This window comes from Gadus chalcogrammus, chromosome 1 (assembly GCF_026213295.1).
Source record: "Gadus chalcogrammus isolate NIFS_2021 chromosome 1, NIFS_Gcha_1.0, whole genome shotgun sequence".
Taxonomy (NCBI): Eukaryota; Metazoa; Chordata; class Actinopteri; order Gadiformes; family Gadidae; genus Gadus; species Gadus chalcogrammus.
This window is the reverse complement of record NC_079412.1, coordinates 24,733,047-24,753,464: the sequence shown is the minus strand read 5'-3', so window position 1 is coordinate 24,753,464 and position 20,418 is coordinate 24,733,047. Positions and strand designations below refer to the sequence as shown.

General features: G+C 43.8%; 3 protein-coding genes across 4 annotated transcripts; 2 read left to right on the top strand and 1 right to left on the bottom strand.

Annotated features, from left to right (window-relative positions):
• Positions 1 to 6,749: 6,749 nt before the first annotated feature.
• ela2 (elastase 2) lies at positions 6,750 to 10,388 on the bottom strand. The gene is made up of 8 exons (XM_056597559.1): positions 10,282 to 10,388; positions 9,828 to 9,916; positions 9,377 to 9,474; positions 8,776 to 8,898; positions 8,402 to 8,538; positions 7,967 to 8,112; positions 7,307 to 7,459; positions 6,750 to 6,858 (listed from the first exon to the last, which is right to left on the bottom strand). The coding sequence occupies exons 1-8, from the start codon at positions 10,316 to 10,318 to the stop codon at positions 6,841 to 6,843; spliced, it is 801 nt and encodes a 266-aa protein (XP_056453534.1). The 5' UTR covers positions 10,319 to 10,388; the 3' UTR covers positions 6,750 to 6,840.
• A 600-nt stretch (positions 10,389 to 10,988) lies between these two features.
• On the top strand, positions 10,989 to 14,399 carry LOC130388172 (chymotrypsin-C-like). Its single transcript, XM_056597547.1, has 8 exons — positions 10,989 to 11,098; positions 11,451 to 11,539; positions 11,780 to 11,877; positions 12,288 to 12,410; positions 12,687 to 12,823; positions 13,363 to 13,508; positions 13,822 to 13,974; positions 14,289 to 14,399. The coding sequence occupies exons 1-8, from the start codon at positions 11,059 to 11,061 to the stop codon at positions 14,304 to 14,306; spliced, it is 804 nt and encodes a 267-aa protein (XP_056453522.1). The 5' UTR covers positions 10,989 to 11,058; the 3' UTR covers positions 14,307 to 14,399.
• Positions 14,400 to 14,777: 378 nt separating this feature from the next.
• Positions 14,778 to 20,399, top strand: LOC130388139 (chymotrypsin-C-like). Of its 2 annotated transcripts, none has more exons than XM_056597499.1 (8): positions 14,778 to 14,975; positions 15,235 to 15,326; positions 15,995 to 16,092; positions 17,201 to 17,326; positions 17,883 to 18,019; positions 18,816 to 18,961; positions 19,842 to 19,994; positions 20,143 to 20,399. In XM_056597499.1, exons 1-8 carry the CDS (start codon positions 14,933 to 14,935, stop codon positions 20,161 to 20,163), a joined length of 816 nt encoding a protein of 271 aa, XP_056453474.1. In that variant the 5' UTR covers positions 14,778 to 14,932; the 3' UTR covers positions 20,164 to 20,399. The 2 variants fall into 2 exon arrangements, with proteins under 2 accessions (XP_056453474.1, XP_056453481.1); XM_056597506.1 differs by having other exon boundaries at positions 14,781 to 14,975; positions 20,146 to 20,397.
• The last annotated feature ends 19 nt before the right edge of the window (positions 20,400 to 20,418 follow it).

The following is a 20,418-nucleotide window of genomic DNA, read 5'->3' as shown; positions in this document are numbered from 1 at the left end:
AGTGGCATGTTCAATTGTGCCTGAAACGCTGATGAATCCAACTGTTTGTATTCCTCCACACACACACACACGGGCGCACACATACCCATGGGTGCACACAGTCACACACACAGTCAGTCACACACAGTCAGTCACACACACACACACACACACACACACACACACACACACACACACACACACACACACACACACACACACACACACACACACACACACACACACACACACACACACACACACACACACACACGGCTTCCCCCTCCCGCGTTCCTTTTCCAGGGTACAATCTGTTCCTGATTTGACTGCTCCTGATCTATATAAAATGCGGCGTGTCTAGCGAGCGCCGCGCGGCCCCGGGTCCGGAGCCGAGGCCCCTGGTCAGGGCCCGGCTCCCGGCGAGGAGCCGCGGAGCATGTCTGTGTTTGTCTCTCCTTCGCTCTCCGACATGTGGTTCTGGTTACCCAATGTTTTACTGCTCAACAATGTCTCTCGCTCTGAGCTCGGCACACTGCATAAAGACCACTTTGTCGTCGTCCCCCCCGCCTGCTTCTCCACCACCAGCAGCACCACCCCCCCCCCCCCCCCCCCCCCCCCCGCCCCCCGAGCCCCCCCACCCCCACAACTACCCCTCACTCCTGGTACCCACACGGTGCAAGAGAGCTGCCTGATTCGTCCTGCACGCACATCCACATCCGTCCAAGTGAATGCGCCACATTTCTAAGTGCGCACAAACACAAAAACACACAGAGATGCACAGAAAGAGAGGGATGGCATCACCGAGGTGAGCGCTACTCATCCATATAGAGACTTAAAACGAACGCCATTCGCCTTGAAACAGACCAACCATGCCAACAGCTCTTTTTATTTCCGAAACCCCAGCAACCGGGCCTAAGCTTCAATACTGTATACATAGAACCGGTGTTTCGCTGTGGGTCTCCCTGCCAGCTTGTTGGGTCTGCTGACTTTGGTGGAGCCACAGTTAGTTAGAACCAGTGTTAGCGGTGCTACTTAAGCCCTGGCCTATGACAGATGGAACGTTCTGGATCAAAGTTAAGAACAGCGCAGAGCAACACCAAGACAGGCACTCCAGTGTCAATAATAAAAAGGCCGATCGGGTGGAGAAATTGTACAAAAAAAAGTGGAACGGCACATGTGAAACGTGAAAATCATATAAAACACCATGTGGTAACAGTAAATTAACAAATTACAACAATGGGATTTCAACAGCCTGTAAGGTTGTTAAGTGCTAAGCAAAGGGAGAGGCCCGACACCATGTCCGACTGACACGCTATCACACGTGCCAGCGCTCTGTCTATTTCACACCCCGACAATTTTACTGCATGGAAATCTAATTCTGATCTCCTGGATCTATTTGGAGTGGGTGCTTGCTGGGAAAGGGCCAGCAAGCCCTCATTGCCCGAAGGGTGTGTCATGAAGTCCCTGCCGTTGTCACTTGAGTCATGTTTCTCAGCACCTCGCTGGCACTAAATACTGCTCATTATCTATTGACACAGCTGGCGCATAGAGGAACCTTAAGAGGCTTTACCCAGACCAGCGTGTGTTTGAACTTCATTTCCCAGCAGGCTCGTCACCATTTTGCAGGATACAGCTCTCTGGACGATGCTGTGGTCTCTTCGCTGAGTGAATTTTATCTCTCAATGGATTTGTTCATATAGAACACGTGCTTATTTTAATACCAAGTTACCCACACAGTGCCTGAGGAATTGGAAAAAACGTTATTCCGCAGATTTAATCTTTTTAATGTCGGCCAGGAGTTTAAATACCAATGCTAAAAATACTAAAATGAGGGAAAATTGCCAAACATCACAAAGGGCCCAATATAAACTTATGAAGAGAATCCTGGCCTGTATTTGAATTAAAATAGAGAAATCTGTTTCCACATGCACAACTCTCAGCCAAAGCGGTCAAATTATTCGAGAAGAAGGAAGGCCAGCTCCCAGGGTCAATACCTTCCACCCCACACAGTTCTTCACAACATTTCATCCCACTTTCTCTCCTGCCCCAACCCATCAAGGGTTCCCCAAAAGGCCCAGGGCTGATCCACATGTGTGACACGCGGTAGCCCCCTGACCCTCAAGACATGCTAACAGATGGGTGGGGGTCAGCGAAGGCCACAGGGTAGAGGCATCCGGGGGTCCTCTGGAGAGGGCCTGAGAGCCAGAACCACCGCATCGCAGAGGGCCCGGTCGGGAGGTTGAGAGGTGACATTTGGTCGGCATTATCGCCCGCTGGGTTCACTGCGTGGTGTGAAACCTTCACACCTGCCTTCGCCCAACAGTGGTTCGACTTAGAAGGCCTCGCAACTCATGAAGACTCCGTCGAATGATTACATGAGCTATTTCACAAAATAATGGCGATGAACATGGCTGCCACCGCAGTATGCGCTCTGGCTTTTTTTTTTTAAGTGAATCTGTAACATCGGAAAGACATCTGATTCTATTTTAGTTTTCAGTCAATAGATTTTTGATCAATTGATTGTCAAAACTACAAAACTGTTGACTGAAATTTTAGAGCAACACAGCGAGTTCTAATAAGAACAGTAAGACTGAGTAGGCCTTCGGAGTCATGTAAGACATGTAATGATAGCAACGGGCCTTAAAAAAAGCAGGAACTTTAAACTTCCCCATCCTAACAAGACACAGCGCTTTTCACTCACTCATTGCAATACGAATTCCCCCTGCTAAACAGAGCCCATAATTCAATTCATTGGGGGAATAAACATCTTTGCTCCGTCAGCAATGTGTGTCCCACTGCATGTCAGTCATGCTGTACATATCATGTCGGTCTTTGTATTTCCACTCACCTCAAGCACCCCGCCCAACCATCCTGCAGCCCCCAACCCCCCTCACCGCACACACACACACACACGCAGACACACGCAGACACACACACACAACACCCCATGCCCCTCGCCCCAACAGCCCCCACCTCTTTCTTAACTTCAATTAGTGTCAGGGTTTGATAAATGAATTCCTATATTCCATGAAGTCTACAAGACATTTCCATTAGCAACACAATTATGTTATTCATTACTTGTTTAAGTTGATCAGTTTAAATTGAAAATATTTCTTTATAGTTATTTTATATTTTTAGTTATTCCAATCGTATTTCTTGCTGTTAAATTAAAATATAATATTTACAGCAGTTGGAAATATGGTGGTTAGTTTAACACACGGTTCAAATGTATTAGGCGTTTCTTAAATCGGTTTTGTTGCTAGTTCGGCGCAAGGCCGCCATCTTCTGGCAGAAACGATTCAGACATGGTCAAGAAACTGAACAACCACTAAATTGTGTGTGGTGGGACTACAATTAAATTCGCACAGAATCATTTGACCATGAAGAGAATATTGTGATTTGGAAATGTGCAATGACTATATTTTAAGAAAAATGGGTAACAGTTACTGAACAGTATATATCTATGACAAAAAGTACAAATCTCTTTTGGTGATAAAAACAGAGGTTCATAAAATTTAATTATACGGTATTCTAGAGTATAACAGCATACTAGGGAAATACAAGACTCTTCAATATCCTTGACCTCATAACCGCCAAATCAGAGTGATTTCCTTACTCCTTACATGAATGTACACAAATGTATTTTACACTGCGAGGATGCCTCAAAATCCTTCGAATACGATAGCAGAAACAAAAAACAAAGATGCATGGAATTGTTGCCCGGCCTTGTCATGGTCCCAGCCGCATCAAACACTATGCTCCGAAACAAATGCTAATGATCAGCAAGGCTAGCTTTGACAAAAGGTTCAAAAAACATAATCTGACATTATATTATTCCACAGGAAGATGGAAGAAAACCTCAAAGGAATGTTAGTGCAGAGTGGGGAGGGGTGGGAGGGCAGAGTGGAATAGTGGGGTTTAATGAACTCGTTCCAGCGCATGACTAATGATAATTAACATGCAAATTAGCCCGGGGGTGCAGCGGGAAGGCACAGTGGTCCTCTGTTCATAATTACTGATCCAGCAGAGGAACATCAGGCTATAAGGAATGTTCCGGAGCCGAGTGGTAATTGTGTTGGTGATTGAGGAACCTGTGCCTAGGACACCATGAGCTCCGGAGGCAAACACCATTACGGTGACGAGGTGAGCGAGAAGAGGAATGACAAGGTGGACAAAGAAAAGTAAAGCTGGCCAAACTTTTGCAGAGCGTGACGCGTTGTTGTTGTGGTTGTGGTAGAGGCCGCTGTCATTTTATATTTTCAACGTTGAAATAAGGCTTATACAATTTCATAACAAGTTCCAGACCATCAAGGGAGAAGCAAGACTATTTGTCTTAAAATAACCTTGGTGGTTGAAGGAAATGCATTGAGAAAAAGGAAAAATAGTGCAAATCTGGAACAGGGACAGAACTTTCATTAAACAACAATTGTTGGACCCCTTTTCATTAAACAAACAGAAATTCACATAACTGAAAAATTATATATAGAGCAGAAATGTGTGCTAAATTTATTCCAGCAACACAAGCAAACAGAACATAGTTTCATTCATCACAACTGCAAAAAACATCTTTGTATGTCTTCATTGCTTGCCAGGATAATTGAATGTTGAACTGATTGATCATAAACCTGTCATAGCCGTGGCAAAGTGTCGCAAGATAGACACTGTGCACATCGCTGTCTGACTGAGCAGTGGTTTAGAGAACCTGACAGATTGTTAGTGCCCGTTAGAAATGAATGGTTCGGTCCAGAAAGCAAAAATGCAAACCCAAAGGGGCACCGGTCTGATACTGAACAGTTGTGTAAAATAATGCATTTCTTGAAAAATGGTTACTTTAAATGAAAGCCAGAACCTTAAGCAACCATCAACATCACTTATGTTGTTTACTCAACTAGAGAAGGTCGGACACACTCATGACTTACCTTGTTTTTAACACTAAACTCTATCTAACTTACTGCAACTATAATTGGTGAATGTGTCAACACAAAATTAGGAATGATTTTGTTTATGCTTCACATTAATAAGGTGAATTTAACAACTGTGTGCAGTCCAGCTACAAGGTAGGCTATTCAAAGTGAAGGTGGTCCTGTGCTTAGGTAAGTTGTTTATCTTTGGGTGTTCCCACTGTTTTGCGTTAAGGATGTAAAGGCTACGTTATCTTTGTCAAAAGTATAGGGAGTACCAAATAACAAATAAACCACAAATTGACTACTTAGCAAACGTGTTGCCATTATGGTCTTTGACTGGACCCTTAAGAAGGCGCCTGTCACTTTATTATTTTTAAGGTGTTGAATAGGATGAACAGAAAGTGTAGTGTTAAGTATAATTGGTTTGATACATTTATGATTCAAACAATTCAGATTTAAACTGTTTATGTTTCACATGAACATTATACCTTAATGCAATTATATGCTTTAAATAAGGACACCTGTATGTGACATCACCCTCTTAGGTGTGCCAATGGAACAAAGAGGCAAAGTTTGAAGAGCATGTGCTCGAATTTTAAGTTGTTTTCCGACCTTAATGGAACCTGTAAGATTTAAGCTCTCAACTCCTAATATGTGGTTGAGTCATCTCTATATTTAGAATTGGAGTGAATCTACAGGTCTAACATGGTTTACTTACCAGACGGACAGTGTTTGCAGTTGCAGCTATGACCGCGGGCGACCAGTAGGATGAATAATTTACTTTGGTTTAAGAAACCTGGGAAATCGAAAAAAATAAAAATGTTTATTGATTTTGACAGTTACTACGTCAATGGGAGAGGCATAGTGATTACAAAACTGCATGGAACTGGTGAGTATGCTTTCCAATGGCTATTTCAAACAGCAGGACGACACATCATGGCATGACATAAAACCACATAACCACCATCCGCTACCTATAACCATATCTAAATGTTTAGGAGATAGTGAGTCAAGTATGAGTTGTTCTAGTCACTACACTGACCATAGCCTTTCGAGGAAAACTAAATATGAATATTGTACACCATGTTGAACCGATGAATAATACACTGTGTAGGCTAAGATATTAATAGGGTTTATTTGGGATGGACTAGAAAAATAATGCGTTTGTCTTCGTTCCTCATCGACTTGCCAGAGTCAACAGGGCCGCGGTCAATTAACTCAGATATTGGTGTGTTTTGGTAGGAGCCTACAAAACGCTACCCCTTGCCCAACCGCTTTCTATTTGCGTAGTTAGATAAAAACGAACGAGTGTAACGAAATATGAATAAACGAGAAGGCCTACCTCCTAGAAAGACGTAACTGGGTGATTTTTTAGCTTTGTAATCATTTGTGCCGCTGATAGTTGGGACTGTAAGCAACGTCGGATGACTTTAAGAACGTCTTTGAGTTTAATTGTCACCGAGGTTCTCACGTGGCCTCAGGTCACACCGGGGTCAAACATGATGTTGGCGTCATCAATGCTCTCCAATTTTTTCGTCTTGTAGTCCGTTTCCGTTGTTTAAGATGCAATGCTTCACAAACTATGGTCTTGATCGGTGCAGTAATATTTGGGACAAGGCGATATCCTGGTTAGATATTCTATAGGCCTACACTAATTAAATCCGTAAACTCCTAAGGATTATAGCCCTGCAACTAAACAATCAGCAGCAATGCATAATTTAGTGCACCTAAATAAACACCTTAATAAAAATGGAAAGACATCTGTGGAATGTGGAGGACAGCCCCTCTCTTAATCCTCTTATGGTGATAGTGAAAATGTTATTTACACATTGCTATTAATTTTAATATCATTAAAAAAAATTGCTGGAAATAATTACAAGGTTGACATTTTTTAGTTCAATTGTTTTATTGTAGATCAATCAAAACATCCATGTAAGGGCACCGCCAAATCCACTTCTTAGTATGTGGTCATCACCTTAAAAAAAGAAAGCATTTTGGCATGTTATTTTCATAGTCATAATAAAATCACCAAATGTGGTAAATCGTTCTAATATGTTATCTGATCTCACATGTTTTTTTGGTAGTATACCTTGTTTTGTATTTTTGGTGAAAAAATCATATTTTTCTAGCGAACATTTAATCCAACAAGAAAAATATGACTTTTTAATTTGCCATTACATTTCTCAGCATTATTTTTGAATTCCAACAACCTGAACCTTTGAATTCCACCAACACTGTTCTCAATTAAGAACACAGATCTAACCCCATTAAGGAGCCTTACATTGGGAATCAAACCCAGTACCTTCCCGCCTGGCACTCAGACACCCTGGCAACCCCGACACTGTTTACACCCTAACTCGGCTTTGGCAAGCCGAGTTAGGGTGTAAACCGACCTGTGGCGGTAGAGGCTGGAGGCTACTCACGTTGTTGATCCAGGGGATGTAGGCGCTCACACGGGTGAAGACGGAGGGCTTCTTGGGGTAGTTGCAGCCCATGCTGGAGCCGAAGCTCACCACTCCGTGGACGTCCCAGGACCCATCAGTGTTCTGGCAGTTCAGGGGTCCACCAGAGTCTCCCTAAAACATCAACGAGGAAAGACAGAAAGGGTGGAAGAGTGCGGAGGGGAAGAAAGGACTTGTTATAAAAGGGAGTATATTAAAGTACATGAAAGGAATGTATGAATAAATACACAAAGAATTAGAGTTACAATTCTTACAAGATAAATGAAATCATGACGAATTTCCTATAGCAGGAGGACAGAACTATTTGTCCAATATCTTCTATTCCTCAATTCTAATGAAAGCATAAGAATTAAAGCAGAGTTACAATTACAATTTACAATTAGGGCAATTAGCAGACGCTTTTCTCCAAAGCGACTTACATCGGTTAATACACACATTGACACACCGACGGCAAAGTCAACCATGCAAGGCGACAGCCAGCTCGTCAGGAGCAGTTAAGGTTAAGGGTCTTGCTCAGGGACACATCAACACTCAGCTAGGAGGAGCTGGGGATCAAACTAGCAACCTTTCGGTTACAAGACAACTGCTCTGCCGACCGCTCAGTGTTGATATGGGACTCACGTTGCAGCTAGCCAGCACTCCGTCTCCTCCGGCGCACACCATGCTGGTTGTCACCAGGCTGCCCCACCAGTCTAACCTGGAGCAGTGGGCATGATCGACCACTGGGAGGAGAGCCTGCTGAAGGGCGTCAGCGATGGGACCTCCGGCTGGGAACAAGGACGGACGCCATTTTAGATCAAACGGCTCGCACCTAACCATGCACTTGTGAGGACATTTGCTCACGGTACATTCGTTTTCAAATGTACGTTGTCTGTGATGTGATGGACTTCTGTTTCATACAGGCCCGTGCTGTTGACATCTTTTTTAAATTGGTGAAGGACACTACATCGGTTGTTGGGACAGATCCATCAACAGACATTAAAGAGGAATCTCACAATGTAACGGACGTGACTTGGGTGTAGAAAAATATGCTAATAAATCTTGAGGCTAACGTACTCCAAAGACGTCCCCATCCGGTGACGTAGCAAGGAGCGCCATTAGCCAGGAGGACCTCAGCGTCAGGAAGACAGGCCGGTGTGATGATGGCGGAGACGTCCACTGGGGAGGCCAGCTTGATCAGGGCGATGTCATTACTGGGAAAATAAACATAAAAAAGGCATTTGCGTGCGTCTTCCAACCACTGGGATTGCAATTAGACATTGCAAAAAGAATATTCTGAAAAGCGTTCATCTTTTTCTTATAGGCTTTAAAGGTTATTAAATAAACGGTCATTGGCATTTAAACATGTTCTTCAAGACATACATTCAGATATTGTGTCACCCTATGGGAATGTGAGTTTTTGTTATGAAACGAGAAATGGCGAACCCTACCGAATCCTGTAGGAGTCCCATTCCTCGTGGACAATAATCTTGGCAGGGCTGATAGCCAGGGAACCCGCCTCGTTGTCGTCCTGCATGTTGTGTTTTCCCAGTAGCACTCTGTAGGTGCGACTTCTACATAGCGACCAGGAAACATGCACAGAGACAGTGGTCAGGCAGGCTCAGCTGCAGCACTTGGGAACCAGTGAGAGGCAAGTAGATATACTAACACTGCCATCGCTGCACAGGTGTATGCTCTGGTGGGATTGGTCAGCATCCACCAAATAGCATATATTCCAAAAGAAAAATCCCATCGGTGTTTGATGTCTATTGTTTGTTTTATATTTAATAATTTAATATTTTAGTAAATAAAAAGTATGGTATACATCAGCTATGTTGCTTGTGTATCTACAAAGAATTACTCAATAAATCACACACTCTGTATTCCGGATGATTCCGTAGTGGTCCGATCATATTTATCTTTTATCTCCTGCACTTCTCCCTTTCATTTTGACCTGAATACTAAAACAACACAGAACTCAAAAACAGAGACACATTGACACATTGTGGTGTGTAACCATTACTCTGGAGAACCACGTCGCTCATACGTTACCCGATGCAGTGAGCTGCCGTCATCACCCACTGGGGAGCGATGAGGGTGCCGCCACATGTGTGGTAGAAGCTGTTGCCACTCTTGTACTGCAGAGACGCCTGAAGTCATAGAAAACAAACATGTTAACATGTTTAATCATAATAAATATACACAACAAAATAATAATAATAATAATAACACAAAAAAAGCAATGAAATGCTCAAAAAAATTGGTTCTTCTCATGATAATTATTATTTAGCAGGGCTGTTTATCCAAAGCAATCTAGAGTTGATTAAAGAACATGTCATGAGGTGCAGGCAGTGGGTGAGGGCATCATGCTCAAGGAGGCCTATAGGTAGGCTGTGGAGAGGGGACTGGAGAGGGGTTACTGAACCGAGTAACATTCGGCTGGGGATCGAACAACCGAACCAATCCGTGTCATCAATGAAGTAAGATTGATAATTTGACGTACCTGCCAGGGCCAGCTGTGCACACGGACATCCTCTCCCCCGACCACCCTGGTGACGATTGGGGGGAATGTGGGCAGGCCGCACCCGTAGGCTGGGGGGAAACGGCACATACAGTGCTTCTTTACAACATAGTCAAAATATAACACATAGTAAGCATGGTCAACTTATTCACCCGTGCATAATCCACTGCATTGTGGTACATTTTTTCACTTACTCGTATCTTTGCATTATTTTAATTTTATTTAAATGTTTTTGCATTAAGTTTTCAATCATTTATTCGATATAAACGATCTGTCTTCATTGAATTAGCAGATTTAAAAAGCTTTGCTTATGTATATCTAGCAATTATTTAGTAAGACATTTGAAAAATGTGAAGGTTAAATATAAAGGCTATACAAGCGTAATGCATATCCACTAAGCAGTGTTATTATTTCAACATGCAGGGTTGATGCCTACCGCCAGCAACAAACAGGGCAAAGACCAGAAGCTTCATGGTGTCTGAGGTAAGTTCAAGGTGTCCTCCTCCCCCTTTTATACAAGACACCAACACTGCTGCTGGAAACACAAACACTACCACAGCACGGGTTGCCTTGATGAAGACCACCAAAATAAACAAGAGAAGTGATAAGTCAGATAAATAGCCTTATCTGGCTAATTCTGTGAACTCCTGCAGGTGCCTCGCGTTGACCTCAAATGATTTTGATGTATTCAGGCGAATTTGGTAGTATTTTCTTTATTACTTAGAAATATATAACTGCTGTAGATTATGTCTGTCACCAGATTATATAATAAATATACTTAGTTATTTTTCCAGCCTCATTTTTTGATACCACTTCAATTCCACAGCCAAACCTACACGTAGATGCAGTCTGTCGTTGTTTTTTAATAATATCATTATTTTTATTTAAGAAACAAACTAACTAACCATGTTACAATTATATTATAAACATTAAAGCAATGAATGATAATTGCTGTTGTTATATAGGTTAAGGTTTGCGGAAACCCACTTTAGGATTTCATAAGCCATGGGAACACCTCCATACCAAACACATGTTTCAAGATCCTGAACTTTTCTGTAGTTGAACATAGCGAAAACACTCTGAAAACACGAAAATAATTCAGTTCGCCTGCTTGACTCCACCCTGTATTTTGACCCACTGTTGGCCTTTAAGCAGACCTTGAGAAGGGTATAAATATTGCAACGGCTACGATGGAAGTTGTGTAGCCGCAGACATGTTGAAGTTTGTGCTCCTCGCTGTCCTAGTCGCTGGTGGTAAGGTCATATTATTTACTCATTCCCAAATGGAAATGCTACAAAACTCTGCTAGTGCATTCCTCTAGTCCTGTGTTTAAGAAATGTCCTCCTTATGAGGATCAACGATCAATTTAGACACAGGAGGTTATTTAAAGATCTAGAAATACAGTACATATTATTACTTTCTTAAAATAACATCATTACTGTTATTCTATGTATTTATCCATATTTTTGTCTGTATCTCTCTCCATCTGTCTGGTTGTCTGTCTGTCTGTACGTCTACCGATCTATTTGTGTTCTGTCCGTCCGTGTGTCTGTCTGTCTACCTATCTTTCCGTGTTCTGATCGGTGCGTCTGTCTGTCCTCCCAGCCTATGGGTGCGGGCTGCCCACCTTCTCCCCCATTGTGACCCGGGTGGTCGGTGGGGAGGACGTCAGGCCTAACAGCTGGCCCTGGCAGGTACAGGAGCACACAGTACCCACCACACATCATCTGAGTAGTAGACTCAGAATAATAATTCAATTTTTTACATATTTTTACATATTTTGTAGTATTTATTTTTTTATAAATTATTCATTGAAGTATAATGATAAAATAATATATTTATTTCAATTAGAGTATAACGTAGTGTTAAAGGTAAAGCTTGTATTTCTAAACGTTTACCGACGTTCACCAGGGCTATGGGTGTGTGTGTGTTAGGTCTCTCTGCAGTACAACCGGGAGGGGGAGTGGAGACACACCTGTGGAGGCACCCTGATCTCAGACCAGTGGGTGCTGACCGCTGCTCACTGCATCAGGTGGGTCGTCGTGGAAACAAGAGACACCTCACACTAGTACACAGGTAGAGCCTACCAGGCTCCAGTGGCAGCTCCCAGGTGATTTGAGCAAACTTCATGGAAGTTGCTCTCAAGCAGAACCTCAATGTCCAATGGATATGTGGATTTAGCTGGCTCACTGTAGAGGGCAATATTACTCCGTGATAAAATATAATAGAGAGTTAAAAGTAAACACTTGTGTTCCCTTGGAAATTGTATATTTCTTGTTTACATGTAGGATTTTGTTTCGGTCTTTCACATTTTGTAAGCCGATTGGAACAGGTTTCACCCCGTGAACCCAATGAACACATTGGAACTGTGTTTTCAAATGTCGTTTTTTGATGAAAGCTTTTGTTTTCCTTTACCAAGCCTTTGCTCCTGTGTGCCTCCAGCAAGGACAAGCAGTACAGGGTGGCCCTGGGGAAGCACAACCTAGTGCAGGCCGAGGAGAAGGCCGTCTTCATGGCCCCCGCCTCCATCATCGTTCATGAGAAGTGGAGCATGCTCTTCATCCAGTAAAGGAATTCATATTTGATCTATTTATTTATTCACTTTATTTCACCTTTTATTAACCAGGGAGTCCCCCTAGATTAAATATATTTGTCAAAGACTTCCTGGACAAAATAGCACACCACTAGAAGAACTAGGTTACAACTTATAAAATAGACAGACAAGGGGAAACACACTTAAAAAGGACAGAGACTGTGAATATAAATTATTGGTGAGGTTAAAGGGTCCCTATATTTTACCACGGTCAAGTGAGTGGCAGTGTTTCTCTGTGATCTCCGTAGAAACGACATCGCCCTGATAAAGCTGGAGGCCCCTGTGACGTTCACTGACGCCGTCATGGCCGCTTGCATCCCCAACGCCGGCTTCCTGCTTGCCCAAGACACGCCTTGCTACGTCACTGGCTGGGGACGCCTCTCCAGTGAGCGCACAGACACACCCCTTCTTTTCATTGGGTCTCCACTAGTATCCAAAGAGCCAATGGCAATCTAGTTGTCCAACCAAGGACAACCAGATAGCCAATGCCTGGAGAAGCTTACGCACAATTAGGCTGCTACAGTGTCAGCCTAGGTCGGGGTCGTGGAGGTTGTTGTTGTGTTGTGGTTAGGTTAACGATCAAGTGAAGGTTTTACTAGCAGGGAAGGTTTTACTAGCGATGTGTTTTAATTAACCACCGACTGTATACGGTACAAATGGCTTCAAAATATTAGAAAATATGCCTCACACAGGTAATTTAGATAGCCAATCAGAATCCAAGGACAAAACGTAATCTCTGTGGAAAGCATAAGAATGTGGGTGCACACAAGGACAGCATACTTTGACCTCACTTAAAATACAGTTTACTATCAGTCCAAACTACCCATGGTTCATGGAAGAGGGAGCTATTGCCGTCCCTTTAGTTTGATCACCTCTTACCTCCTGAGGTATACTGACGTCCTCCTGGTTGGGCTCTCCTCACAGCTGGAGGTCCCATCGCTGAAAACCTGCAGCAGGCCCTGCTGCCCGTGGTCGACCACGCTACCTGCACCAAGCCCGACTGGTGGGGATTCATGGTGAGGGACACCATGGTCTGCGCTGGAGGAGATGGCGTCGTGTCTGGATGCAACGTGAGTCTACGGGGAACATGAGCAAAGTGAATCTTACTTACTTAACGAGAAAGAAGACGGCGCCATGTCAAAGTACACACTGTGAAAAAGGTGACATGAAATGAAAAGAGACTCACCTCTGGAGCCATGAAGCGATAAATGTAAATATATAATTTGTAGCTTCTGCAAATCTTTCAAATTAATCTATTCGCATCTGATATCGATGTGGGAGCAAGCAATAGTGCAGGGTAGCTCCGGTAACCAGAAAGAATTAACTGTAAGCTAGCATGCCTTCTTGTGTATGTGAAAACATTTGCATGGTGATGTTGTTCAGGGAGACTCTGGCGGACCCCTGAACTGCCAGAACGTTGACGGCGCTTGGGAGGTCCACGGTATCGTGAGCTTCGGCCTGGGACTCAGCTGCAACTACCCCAAGAAGCCCACCGTGTTCACCCAAGTCAGCTCCTACGTGGACTGGATCAGCTCTGTAAGTTCTGCGGCCTTGCCTTAAGGACTACTTTGCTGCCATCTATGGGTTGACAAGCCCTTGTAAGGTTGATATGCCTCTCCAAATAATATAAACTGAATATAATGTTATATCGTCTAAAGTAGCAGATATACCATACATCGACACTTACTTACTTTTTCTTTGCTCCCATTCTTACATATGGGTGGCCCGAGTGGAAAGTAGCTATAGGGACATTAGTCCAATTAACTAACAATGTGTTTGTGCATGTCTTATGAAACACTGAATAAAAAAATGATAATAACCTAACAATGCTTTCTCTGTATCTTCCACAGAAAATGGTGGCCTATTAACAAGGACAGCGATTCTCTGACCCGAGTCATCACATTAAATCCTGAATAAATAAAGTATTGAACCCTGTCTTTGCCTCTGTTGTTCATTGTGTAGTGATTTGGTCACTTGTAGTCTATACCTGGAAGTCAAATTGTGGACCAGTCAGGCTGAAAGCACACCCGACATGATCCAACATTTGAGCTAGAGTACCAGACAACATCTGCATGGAAACTATACAGAAGCAACAGATCCCTTCAGTGTGAAATGAAAATAAAATGATTTCATTATTTTCTGAATACCGTTATCTTCTAAGTAGATAAAATGTTAAACAAACACAATAATTCATCCGTAGGTGTTCAAATGTGCAATGCAAAACATGCAATCAGAGAAGGTTTTTAACTAAGTCAAACAAATAAATTACCAAATTAGCAACATGACATTGAATCAGAACGCGTCGCTGACCAACCGATCAACCAATACCTTTTCTAAAAGAACATGGAAAAACCCTTTAAAACTTATAGAGAATATTGATAAGACAACTCTCCACCACACAGAAAACAGTACACCACATGCTGCTTTCCCAGAGCTGGGGTCTATATCTAGAAGGCACAGGTTCAATTTGAATGCTACTTTTGGACCTTCAATCATGATGATCCTGTTTATGGTCTTCACTGTGTTTTTTGCCAACGGTAGGAGATAAACATTTGTTTCTAGATATGCATGTTATTTTTATATTATCAATTATTTTAGTATTTTAGCTATCGTAGGACCTATCAATTAAATAGAATACAAATGTCAATAATTTGAATGATGAAGTCAAATCATTTGAATGACTGTCCTATTGTCCCTCTTTTAATTTAATTCTAAATTTTGTGTTGTATTGCATGGTTTAGTCAACAAAACTAACTCAAAAGTTATGTGAACTGCATGTCACTGTCTGTTCCCTAGCAGCCTACGGCTGTGGTCGGCCCGCCTTCCCCCCGGTGGTCAATAGGGTGGTGGCAGGACAGGAAGCGCTGCCCCACAGCTGGCCCTGGCAGGTAGCGCTATGGTCGTTATTATACGCACGTACACACAACATAAATCACAACTAAATATGTATTGAGCCACAGCGGATATGCCTCGTTGAGACAATACAATTGAGTGTTTCCTTTCGTTTCACTTCTGTAGTAAATCATCAATAAATAAATAGAGTTAAATAATTCGGTATCGTATCATAACAATGTTTCTCGTAATCAAAATATTGATACTTTTTCTGACAATGGCAGCTTTAAATGGCAAGAGGAAACTTGCCTCACTTCTAGCTTAACCGAAATGTGCGGACGTGAACCGAGCTGTTTTGGCTCCTGTGAAGTGAGGGCCATGGTTTATCCATGGACGCTGGAAGTGGGGGGGCTGGGGGGGCTGCAGCCCCCCCTGGTGGCGAGAGGCTGAATGTGAAATGCAAAAAAACCCGTGGAAATAAATAAATACATAAATATATCAGACTATTATTATACTATTGTCATTTTACTTGTGACTATAAATGTCACAAGCATAATTTGATTCACAAAAGGCGCACACCTGCTCGTATAGACGGAATGAAACCATCACTGAAGTGATGGTTTCAAACACCCCCCCCCCCCCCCCCCGTCATCGGAACGTTTCTCAGCCCCCCCAACTGTGAATTACTTCCAGCGTCCCTGGGTTTATCCTCATCCTCTCTCAGGTCTCTCTCCAGTCGGACAGAAGTGGGCGCTGGAGTCACGTCTGTGGAGGCTCTCTGATCTCCGCTGACTGGGTGCTCACCGCAGCTCACTGCGTCAAGTAGGTAGAAGACAACTAATCAACAATATTCTGTTACACATTTTATAACTGAAATGAAGACGTATAAAGAATTGATTGTTTCCTCAAAGCGAAATTCTTCTAACAACGATTCTGTGAGCACCGCATGGTCCAATGGGTTAGCATAGTTGATTGCTGTTGTCCATTATTAAGACATATTATAATAATGCACAATATATATTAAATGACCAGCTTAGTAATTATAACTAAACCACAACTTGTCCTTGTTTTTTAGATCAAAAATATATATAAGCAGTTTTGCAAATGAATGATTCACCCATAAACCTTTGTTTCTAACTTTTGGGATTAACAACATTGTGTTTGTCAATGTATGTTTTGGTATTTATGGGGGGAATAAACGTTCACCTTGTGTTCCTCACAATAAACTTACACTCATCTGTGTCCTGTACAAGTTGAAACAAATAAAACACAAAGGGGGGGGGGGGGGAGAAAGAGAGGCGAAGATAGAGTTAGTGAGAACAGGAGAGAGAGAGGGACAGAGACTGAGAGAGAGAAAGAGACCGAGAGAGAGAGAGACTGAGACTGTGAGAGAGAGACAGAGACCCTGAGAGAGAGACAGAGACTGTGAGAGAGAGACAGAGACCCTGAGAGAGAGACTGAGACTGTGAGAGAGAGACAGAGACCCTGAGAGAGAGACTGAGACTGTGAGAGAGAGACAGAGACCCTGAGAGAGAGACTGAGACTGTGAGAGAGAGACAGAGACCCTGAGAGAGAGACAGAGACCGTGAGAGAGAGACAGAGACTGTGAGAGAGAGACAGAGACCCTGAGAGAGAGACTGAGACTGTGAGAGAGAGACAGAGACCCTGAGAGAGAGACAGAGACCGTGAGAGAGAGACAGAGACCCTGAGAGAGAGACAGAGACCGTGAGAGAGAGACAGAGACCGTGAGAGAGAGACAGAGACCGTGATAGAGACAGACAGAGAGAGAGACACACACACACACACACACACACACACACACACACACACACACACACACACAGAAAGGGTTTGTGAGAACATGGAAACGGCGAGACAGAGATAGAAGATTAACACTGTTTCTTCCCACCACTCGTGTCCCGTCTTGCAGTGTCCGTTACAGCTACAGAGTCCAGCTAGGGAAGCACAGTCTGAGTGTGGCGGATGAGGAGGGCTCCCTCACGGTGGGGGCAGCCAAGATCGTCTCCCACGACGACTACAACACCATGCTGAGTCGGTAAGCGTTGCCTCAGCACCCACCTTACATTGACCTCCCGCGTCTCATTTAAATACTGGTAGTAGGATCAAGGCAAGGTCTTGATAGTTTCAAAATGGGACCGTCTAGTGCTTAGGGTGTTTGGCTCCCTGCCCAAAGGTTCTGGGTTCAAACCCCGATGTCAGGATCTATCTGTAGGCATCCTTGTGCAAGAAGCCTTACCCCTAACCTGCTCAAAGCCATATGCACCCTAATTGGGGCTTTGAAAGCAGCTGCTCAATGGGAAATTGTGTTTTTACTCAAAACACTAAAGCATTGAAAGCAAAAAGCAGTCAAAGATAAAATATGCTGAATAAATTAGCCTGTATAAAATATTCCAAATTTGAAAAAAAAATATACTGCTGAAATAACAAAGTATAAATTACGCTCATTGTGTCCCTGCTGCCACAAAGCAACCTCGCAACGTTCAAAGAAGAATAAATTACTCTTTAGGATTCTTCTGCTCTCTTTTGTGTATTTCCCAATGGGAAATACACAACCATATTTGGCAGTTGATGTTAATGTTCTTCTCTCACAGTAATGACATCGCCCTGATCAAGCTGTCCTCCCCCGTCTCCTTCTCCGACACCGTCATGGCCGCCTGCCTGCCCGACCCCGGCGTGGACCTGCCGCATGGCACTCCCTGCTACGTCAGCGGCTGGGGACGACTCTCCAGTGAGCACCCTCAGGTTTCTAGATATAGAGTATAGTAGAGCAGGTTAAGTAGAATAGGGTCAAATATACGTAGTAGGGTAGAGTCAAGGTAGGTGAGGTAGAGTATGGCAGGTAGAGTAAAGTAGAGTAGGGTAGAGCTAGGTAGAGTAGAGTAGAGCAGGGTAGAATAGAGTAGGGTACGGTAGGGTAGAATAAGGTACAGTAGAATAGAGAAGGATAAGGTATGGTAGGGTAGTAGGATAGGGCGGACCAGAGTAGAATCCGGTAGCACGGAATAAAGCTGTATGTAATTTGGCAGAATAGCATAGACCAGAGTATAGCAGAATGGAACAGAGTAAAAAACAAAATGGGGTAGTATGCAGTACAGTAGAGGTAAATGGAACAGAGTAGAAAAGAGTAGGGCATGTCAGAGTAGACTGCAACAGAATACTGTTGAATGGAGTAGAAGAGAAGAGTAGAATAGACGTTTAGTTAAATATGGGTGTTGAAGCAAACACAGTACCATTCAGAGACATCATAGTGTGTATTAGTATCCAACGTGTAAAGTAGGTTCACTGCAAGCGGGATGAACCCGGCTGTTGTGCAGGCTAAGTTTAGCCGGCCCCGATTCAAAACTAGAATGTCTGGAATGAAGAGACCCCCCCATTGTGATGGCGAGGTCAGACAGCCTGCAACGGCCGGTGCTCACGTTATCCATCAAGAATAGTGAGACAGACGGGTGCTTCTCCTGCTAAATGGTTTTCTCCTCCTTCTCCTCCTTCTCCCCTTCTCCCCCTCCTCCCCCTTCTCCTCCCAGCCAGCGGCCCCCCGGCCGACGTCCTCCAGCAGGCCCTGCTCCCCGTGGTGGGCCATGCCACCTGCTCCCAGGCGGACTGGTGGAGCGTCCTGGCCACCACCAAGATGGTCTGCGCTGGGGGAGATGGCATCAAGGCGGGCTGCAACGTGAGCTTACGGCCACATAGGCGTCCACCACATTAACGTGTTCACACGGCAGGAGATACTTTGTGTACAGGTGTAAAGGGTTGGGTCGGGATTAATAGAATAGTGGATAGGGAAGGAGGATTCTGTATAGATGCCCTTGAGCAAGACACCTGAGCCCTGCCCAATAACGTAAAGTAAATAGTAAAACGGGGTCAGCCATCTCTTGCTACTCTGATAACATTGCTGCCATTTTTGCCTCAAGCAATTTGTGTTCTGTGAACCTACTGTAATAGCAGGGGTACTATGATAGCAAGCTATTTTGAGGAGCAGAATGAAGATACACTGTCTGATGGTGGAACCTTCTAGCCAACCGGAACCCTCACAGAGACTAGCTGATATGACAACGACGACTTCAGATGGCCAGGGTGTCCTCCGATCTGAACAGCAGGTTCAGCAGACACTTTTTTTTCAAAACAACCCCTGGGGAACAGGAAAAATGGAATACGGTTGGCATCGAGGTTGTTCATAGATGCATCAGTTTAAAAAAACCTTCGGCAGGTGAGTTTCCAACATTTGAGCTTGTATAAGACATAATTTTATAAATATGGAAAATAACGTAATTGTTACACTATGTTAGGGCAGACACGAAAATAAACCATGTAAATAAACTATAAAACTGTCGGCGCCTGAGCCAATTCAGAAAGTAAGAACTGAGCCAAGAACTCTCACCATCACAACCAGTGATCACATCACAGCCTCCCAGATGCCGTCTCGTGCCTGCTCATATAAGAACATCAAATTACAGGAGAAACCCAAGCTCCCGTATGACATCCCCCCGCCGTCTAGAAGGACCTCCCGCGAAGGCCTCACCTTCCCCTAACCATGTGTGTGTACCCTGTAGGGAGACTCTGGGGGTCCCCTGAACTGCCAGAACCCCGATGGATCCTGGGACGTCCATGGAGCGGTGAGCTTCGGCTCTGGTACAGGCTGCAATGTCCTCCAAAAGCCAACCGTCTTCACCAAAGTCAGCTCCTACATTAGCTGGATAAACGCAGTAAGACACCACTTGTGTTATTGTATACATACATACCTACAAACATATGGTTCCCGGCAAGCTAGTGCACAATGCAACCCCGCCCCGTCCAAACAAAGAATGGGGCTTTTTCTTTGACAGGAAGTGCTGGTAATTGTATTTCCTCCAGCAGGTGGTGAGCAGCCACTGAATAAGCTAATCGACCAGGTCGACCGCAAGACTGCAGCGCAAAGGAGCCAGCCGCCTTGAGTTCTTCATTCCCACGAGAAATCGGATTGCTTGAACTTAATTACTTTACCAATAAATGAATGGGAGGACTAATGTTATTTTGGAGGGAAGGAAATACTCAGTTGTCCTTTTTGTTTTTTTTGCATGGCTTCCGCTTGGCTCTGGGGAAATATGTGTGCAATAGAGAGACACTGCACATTTACTATAAATAAGTAAA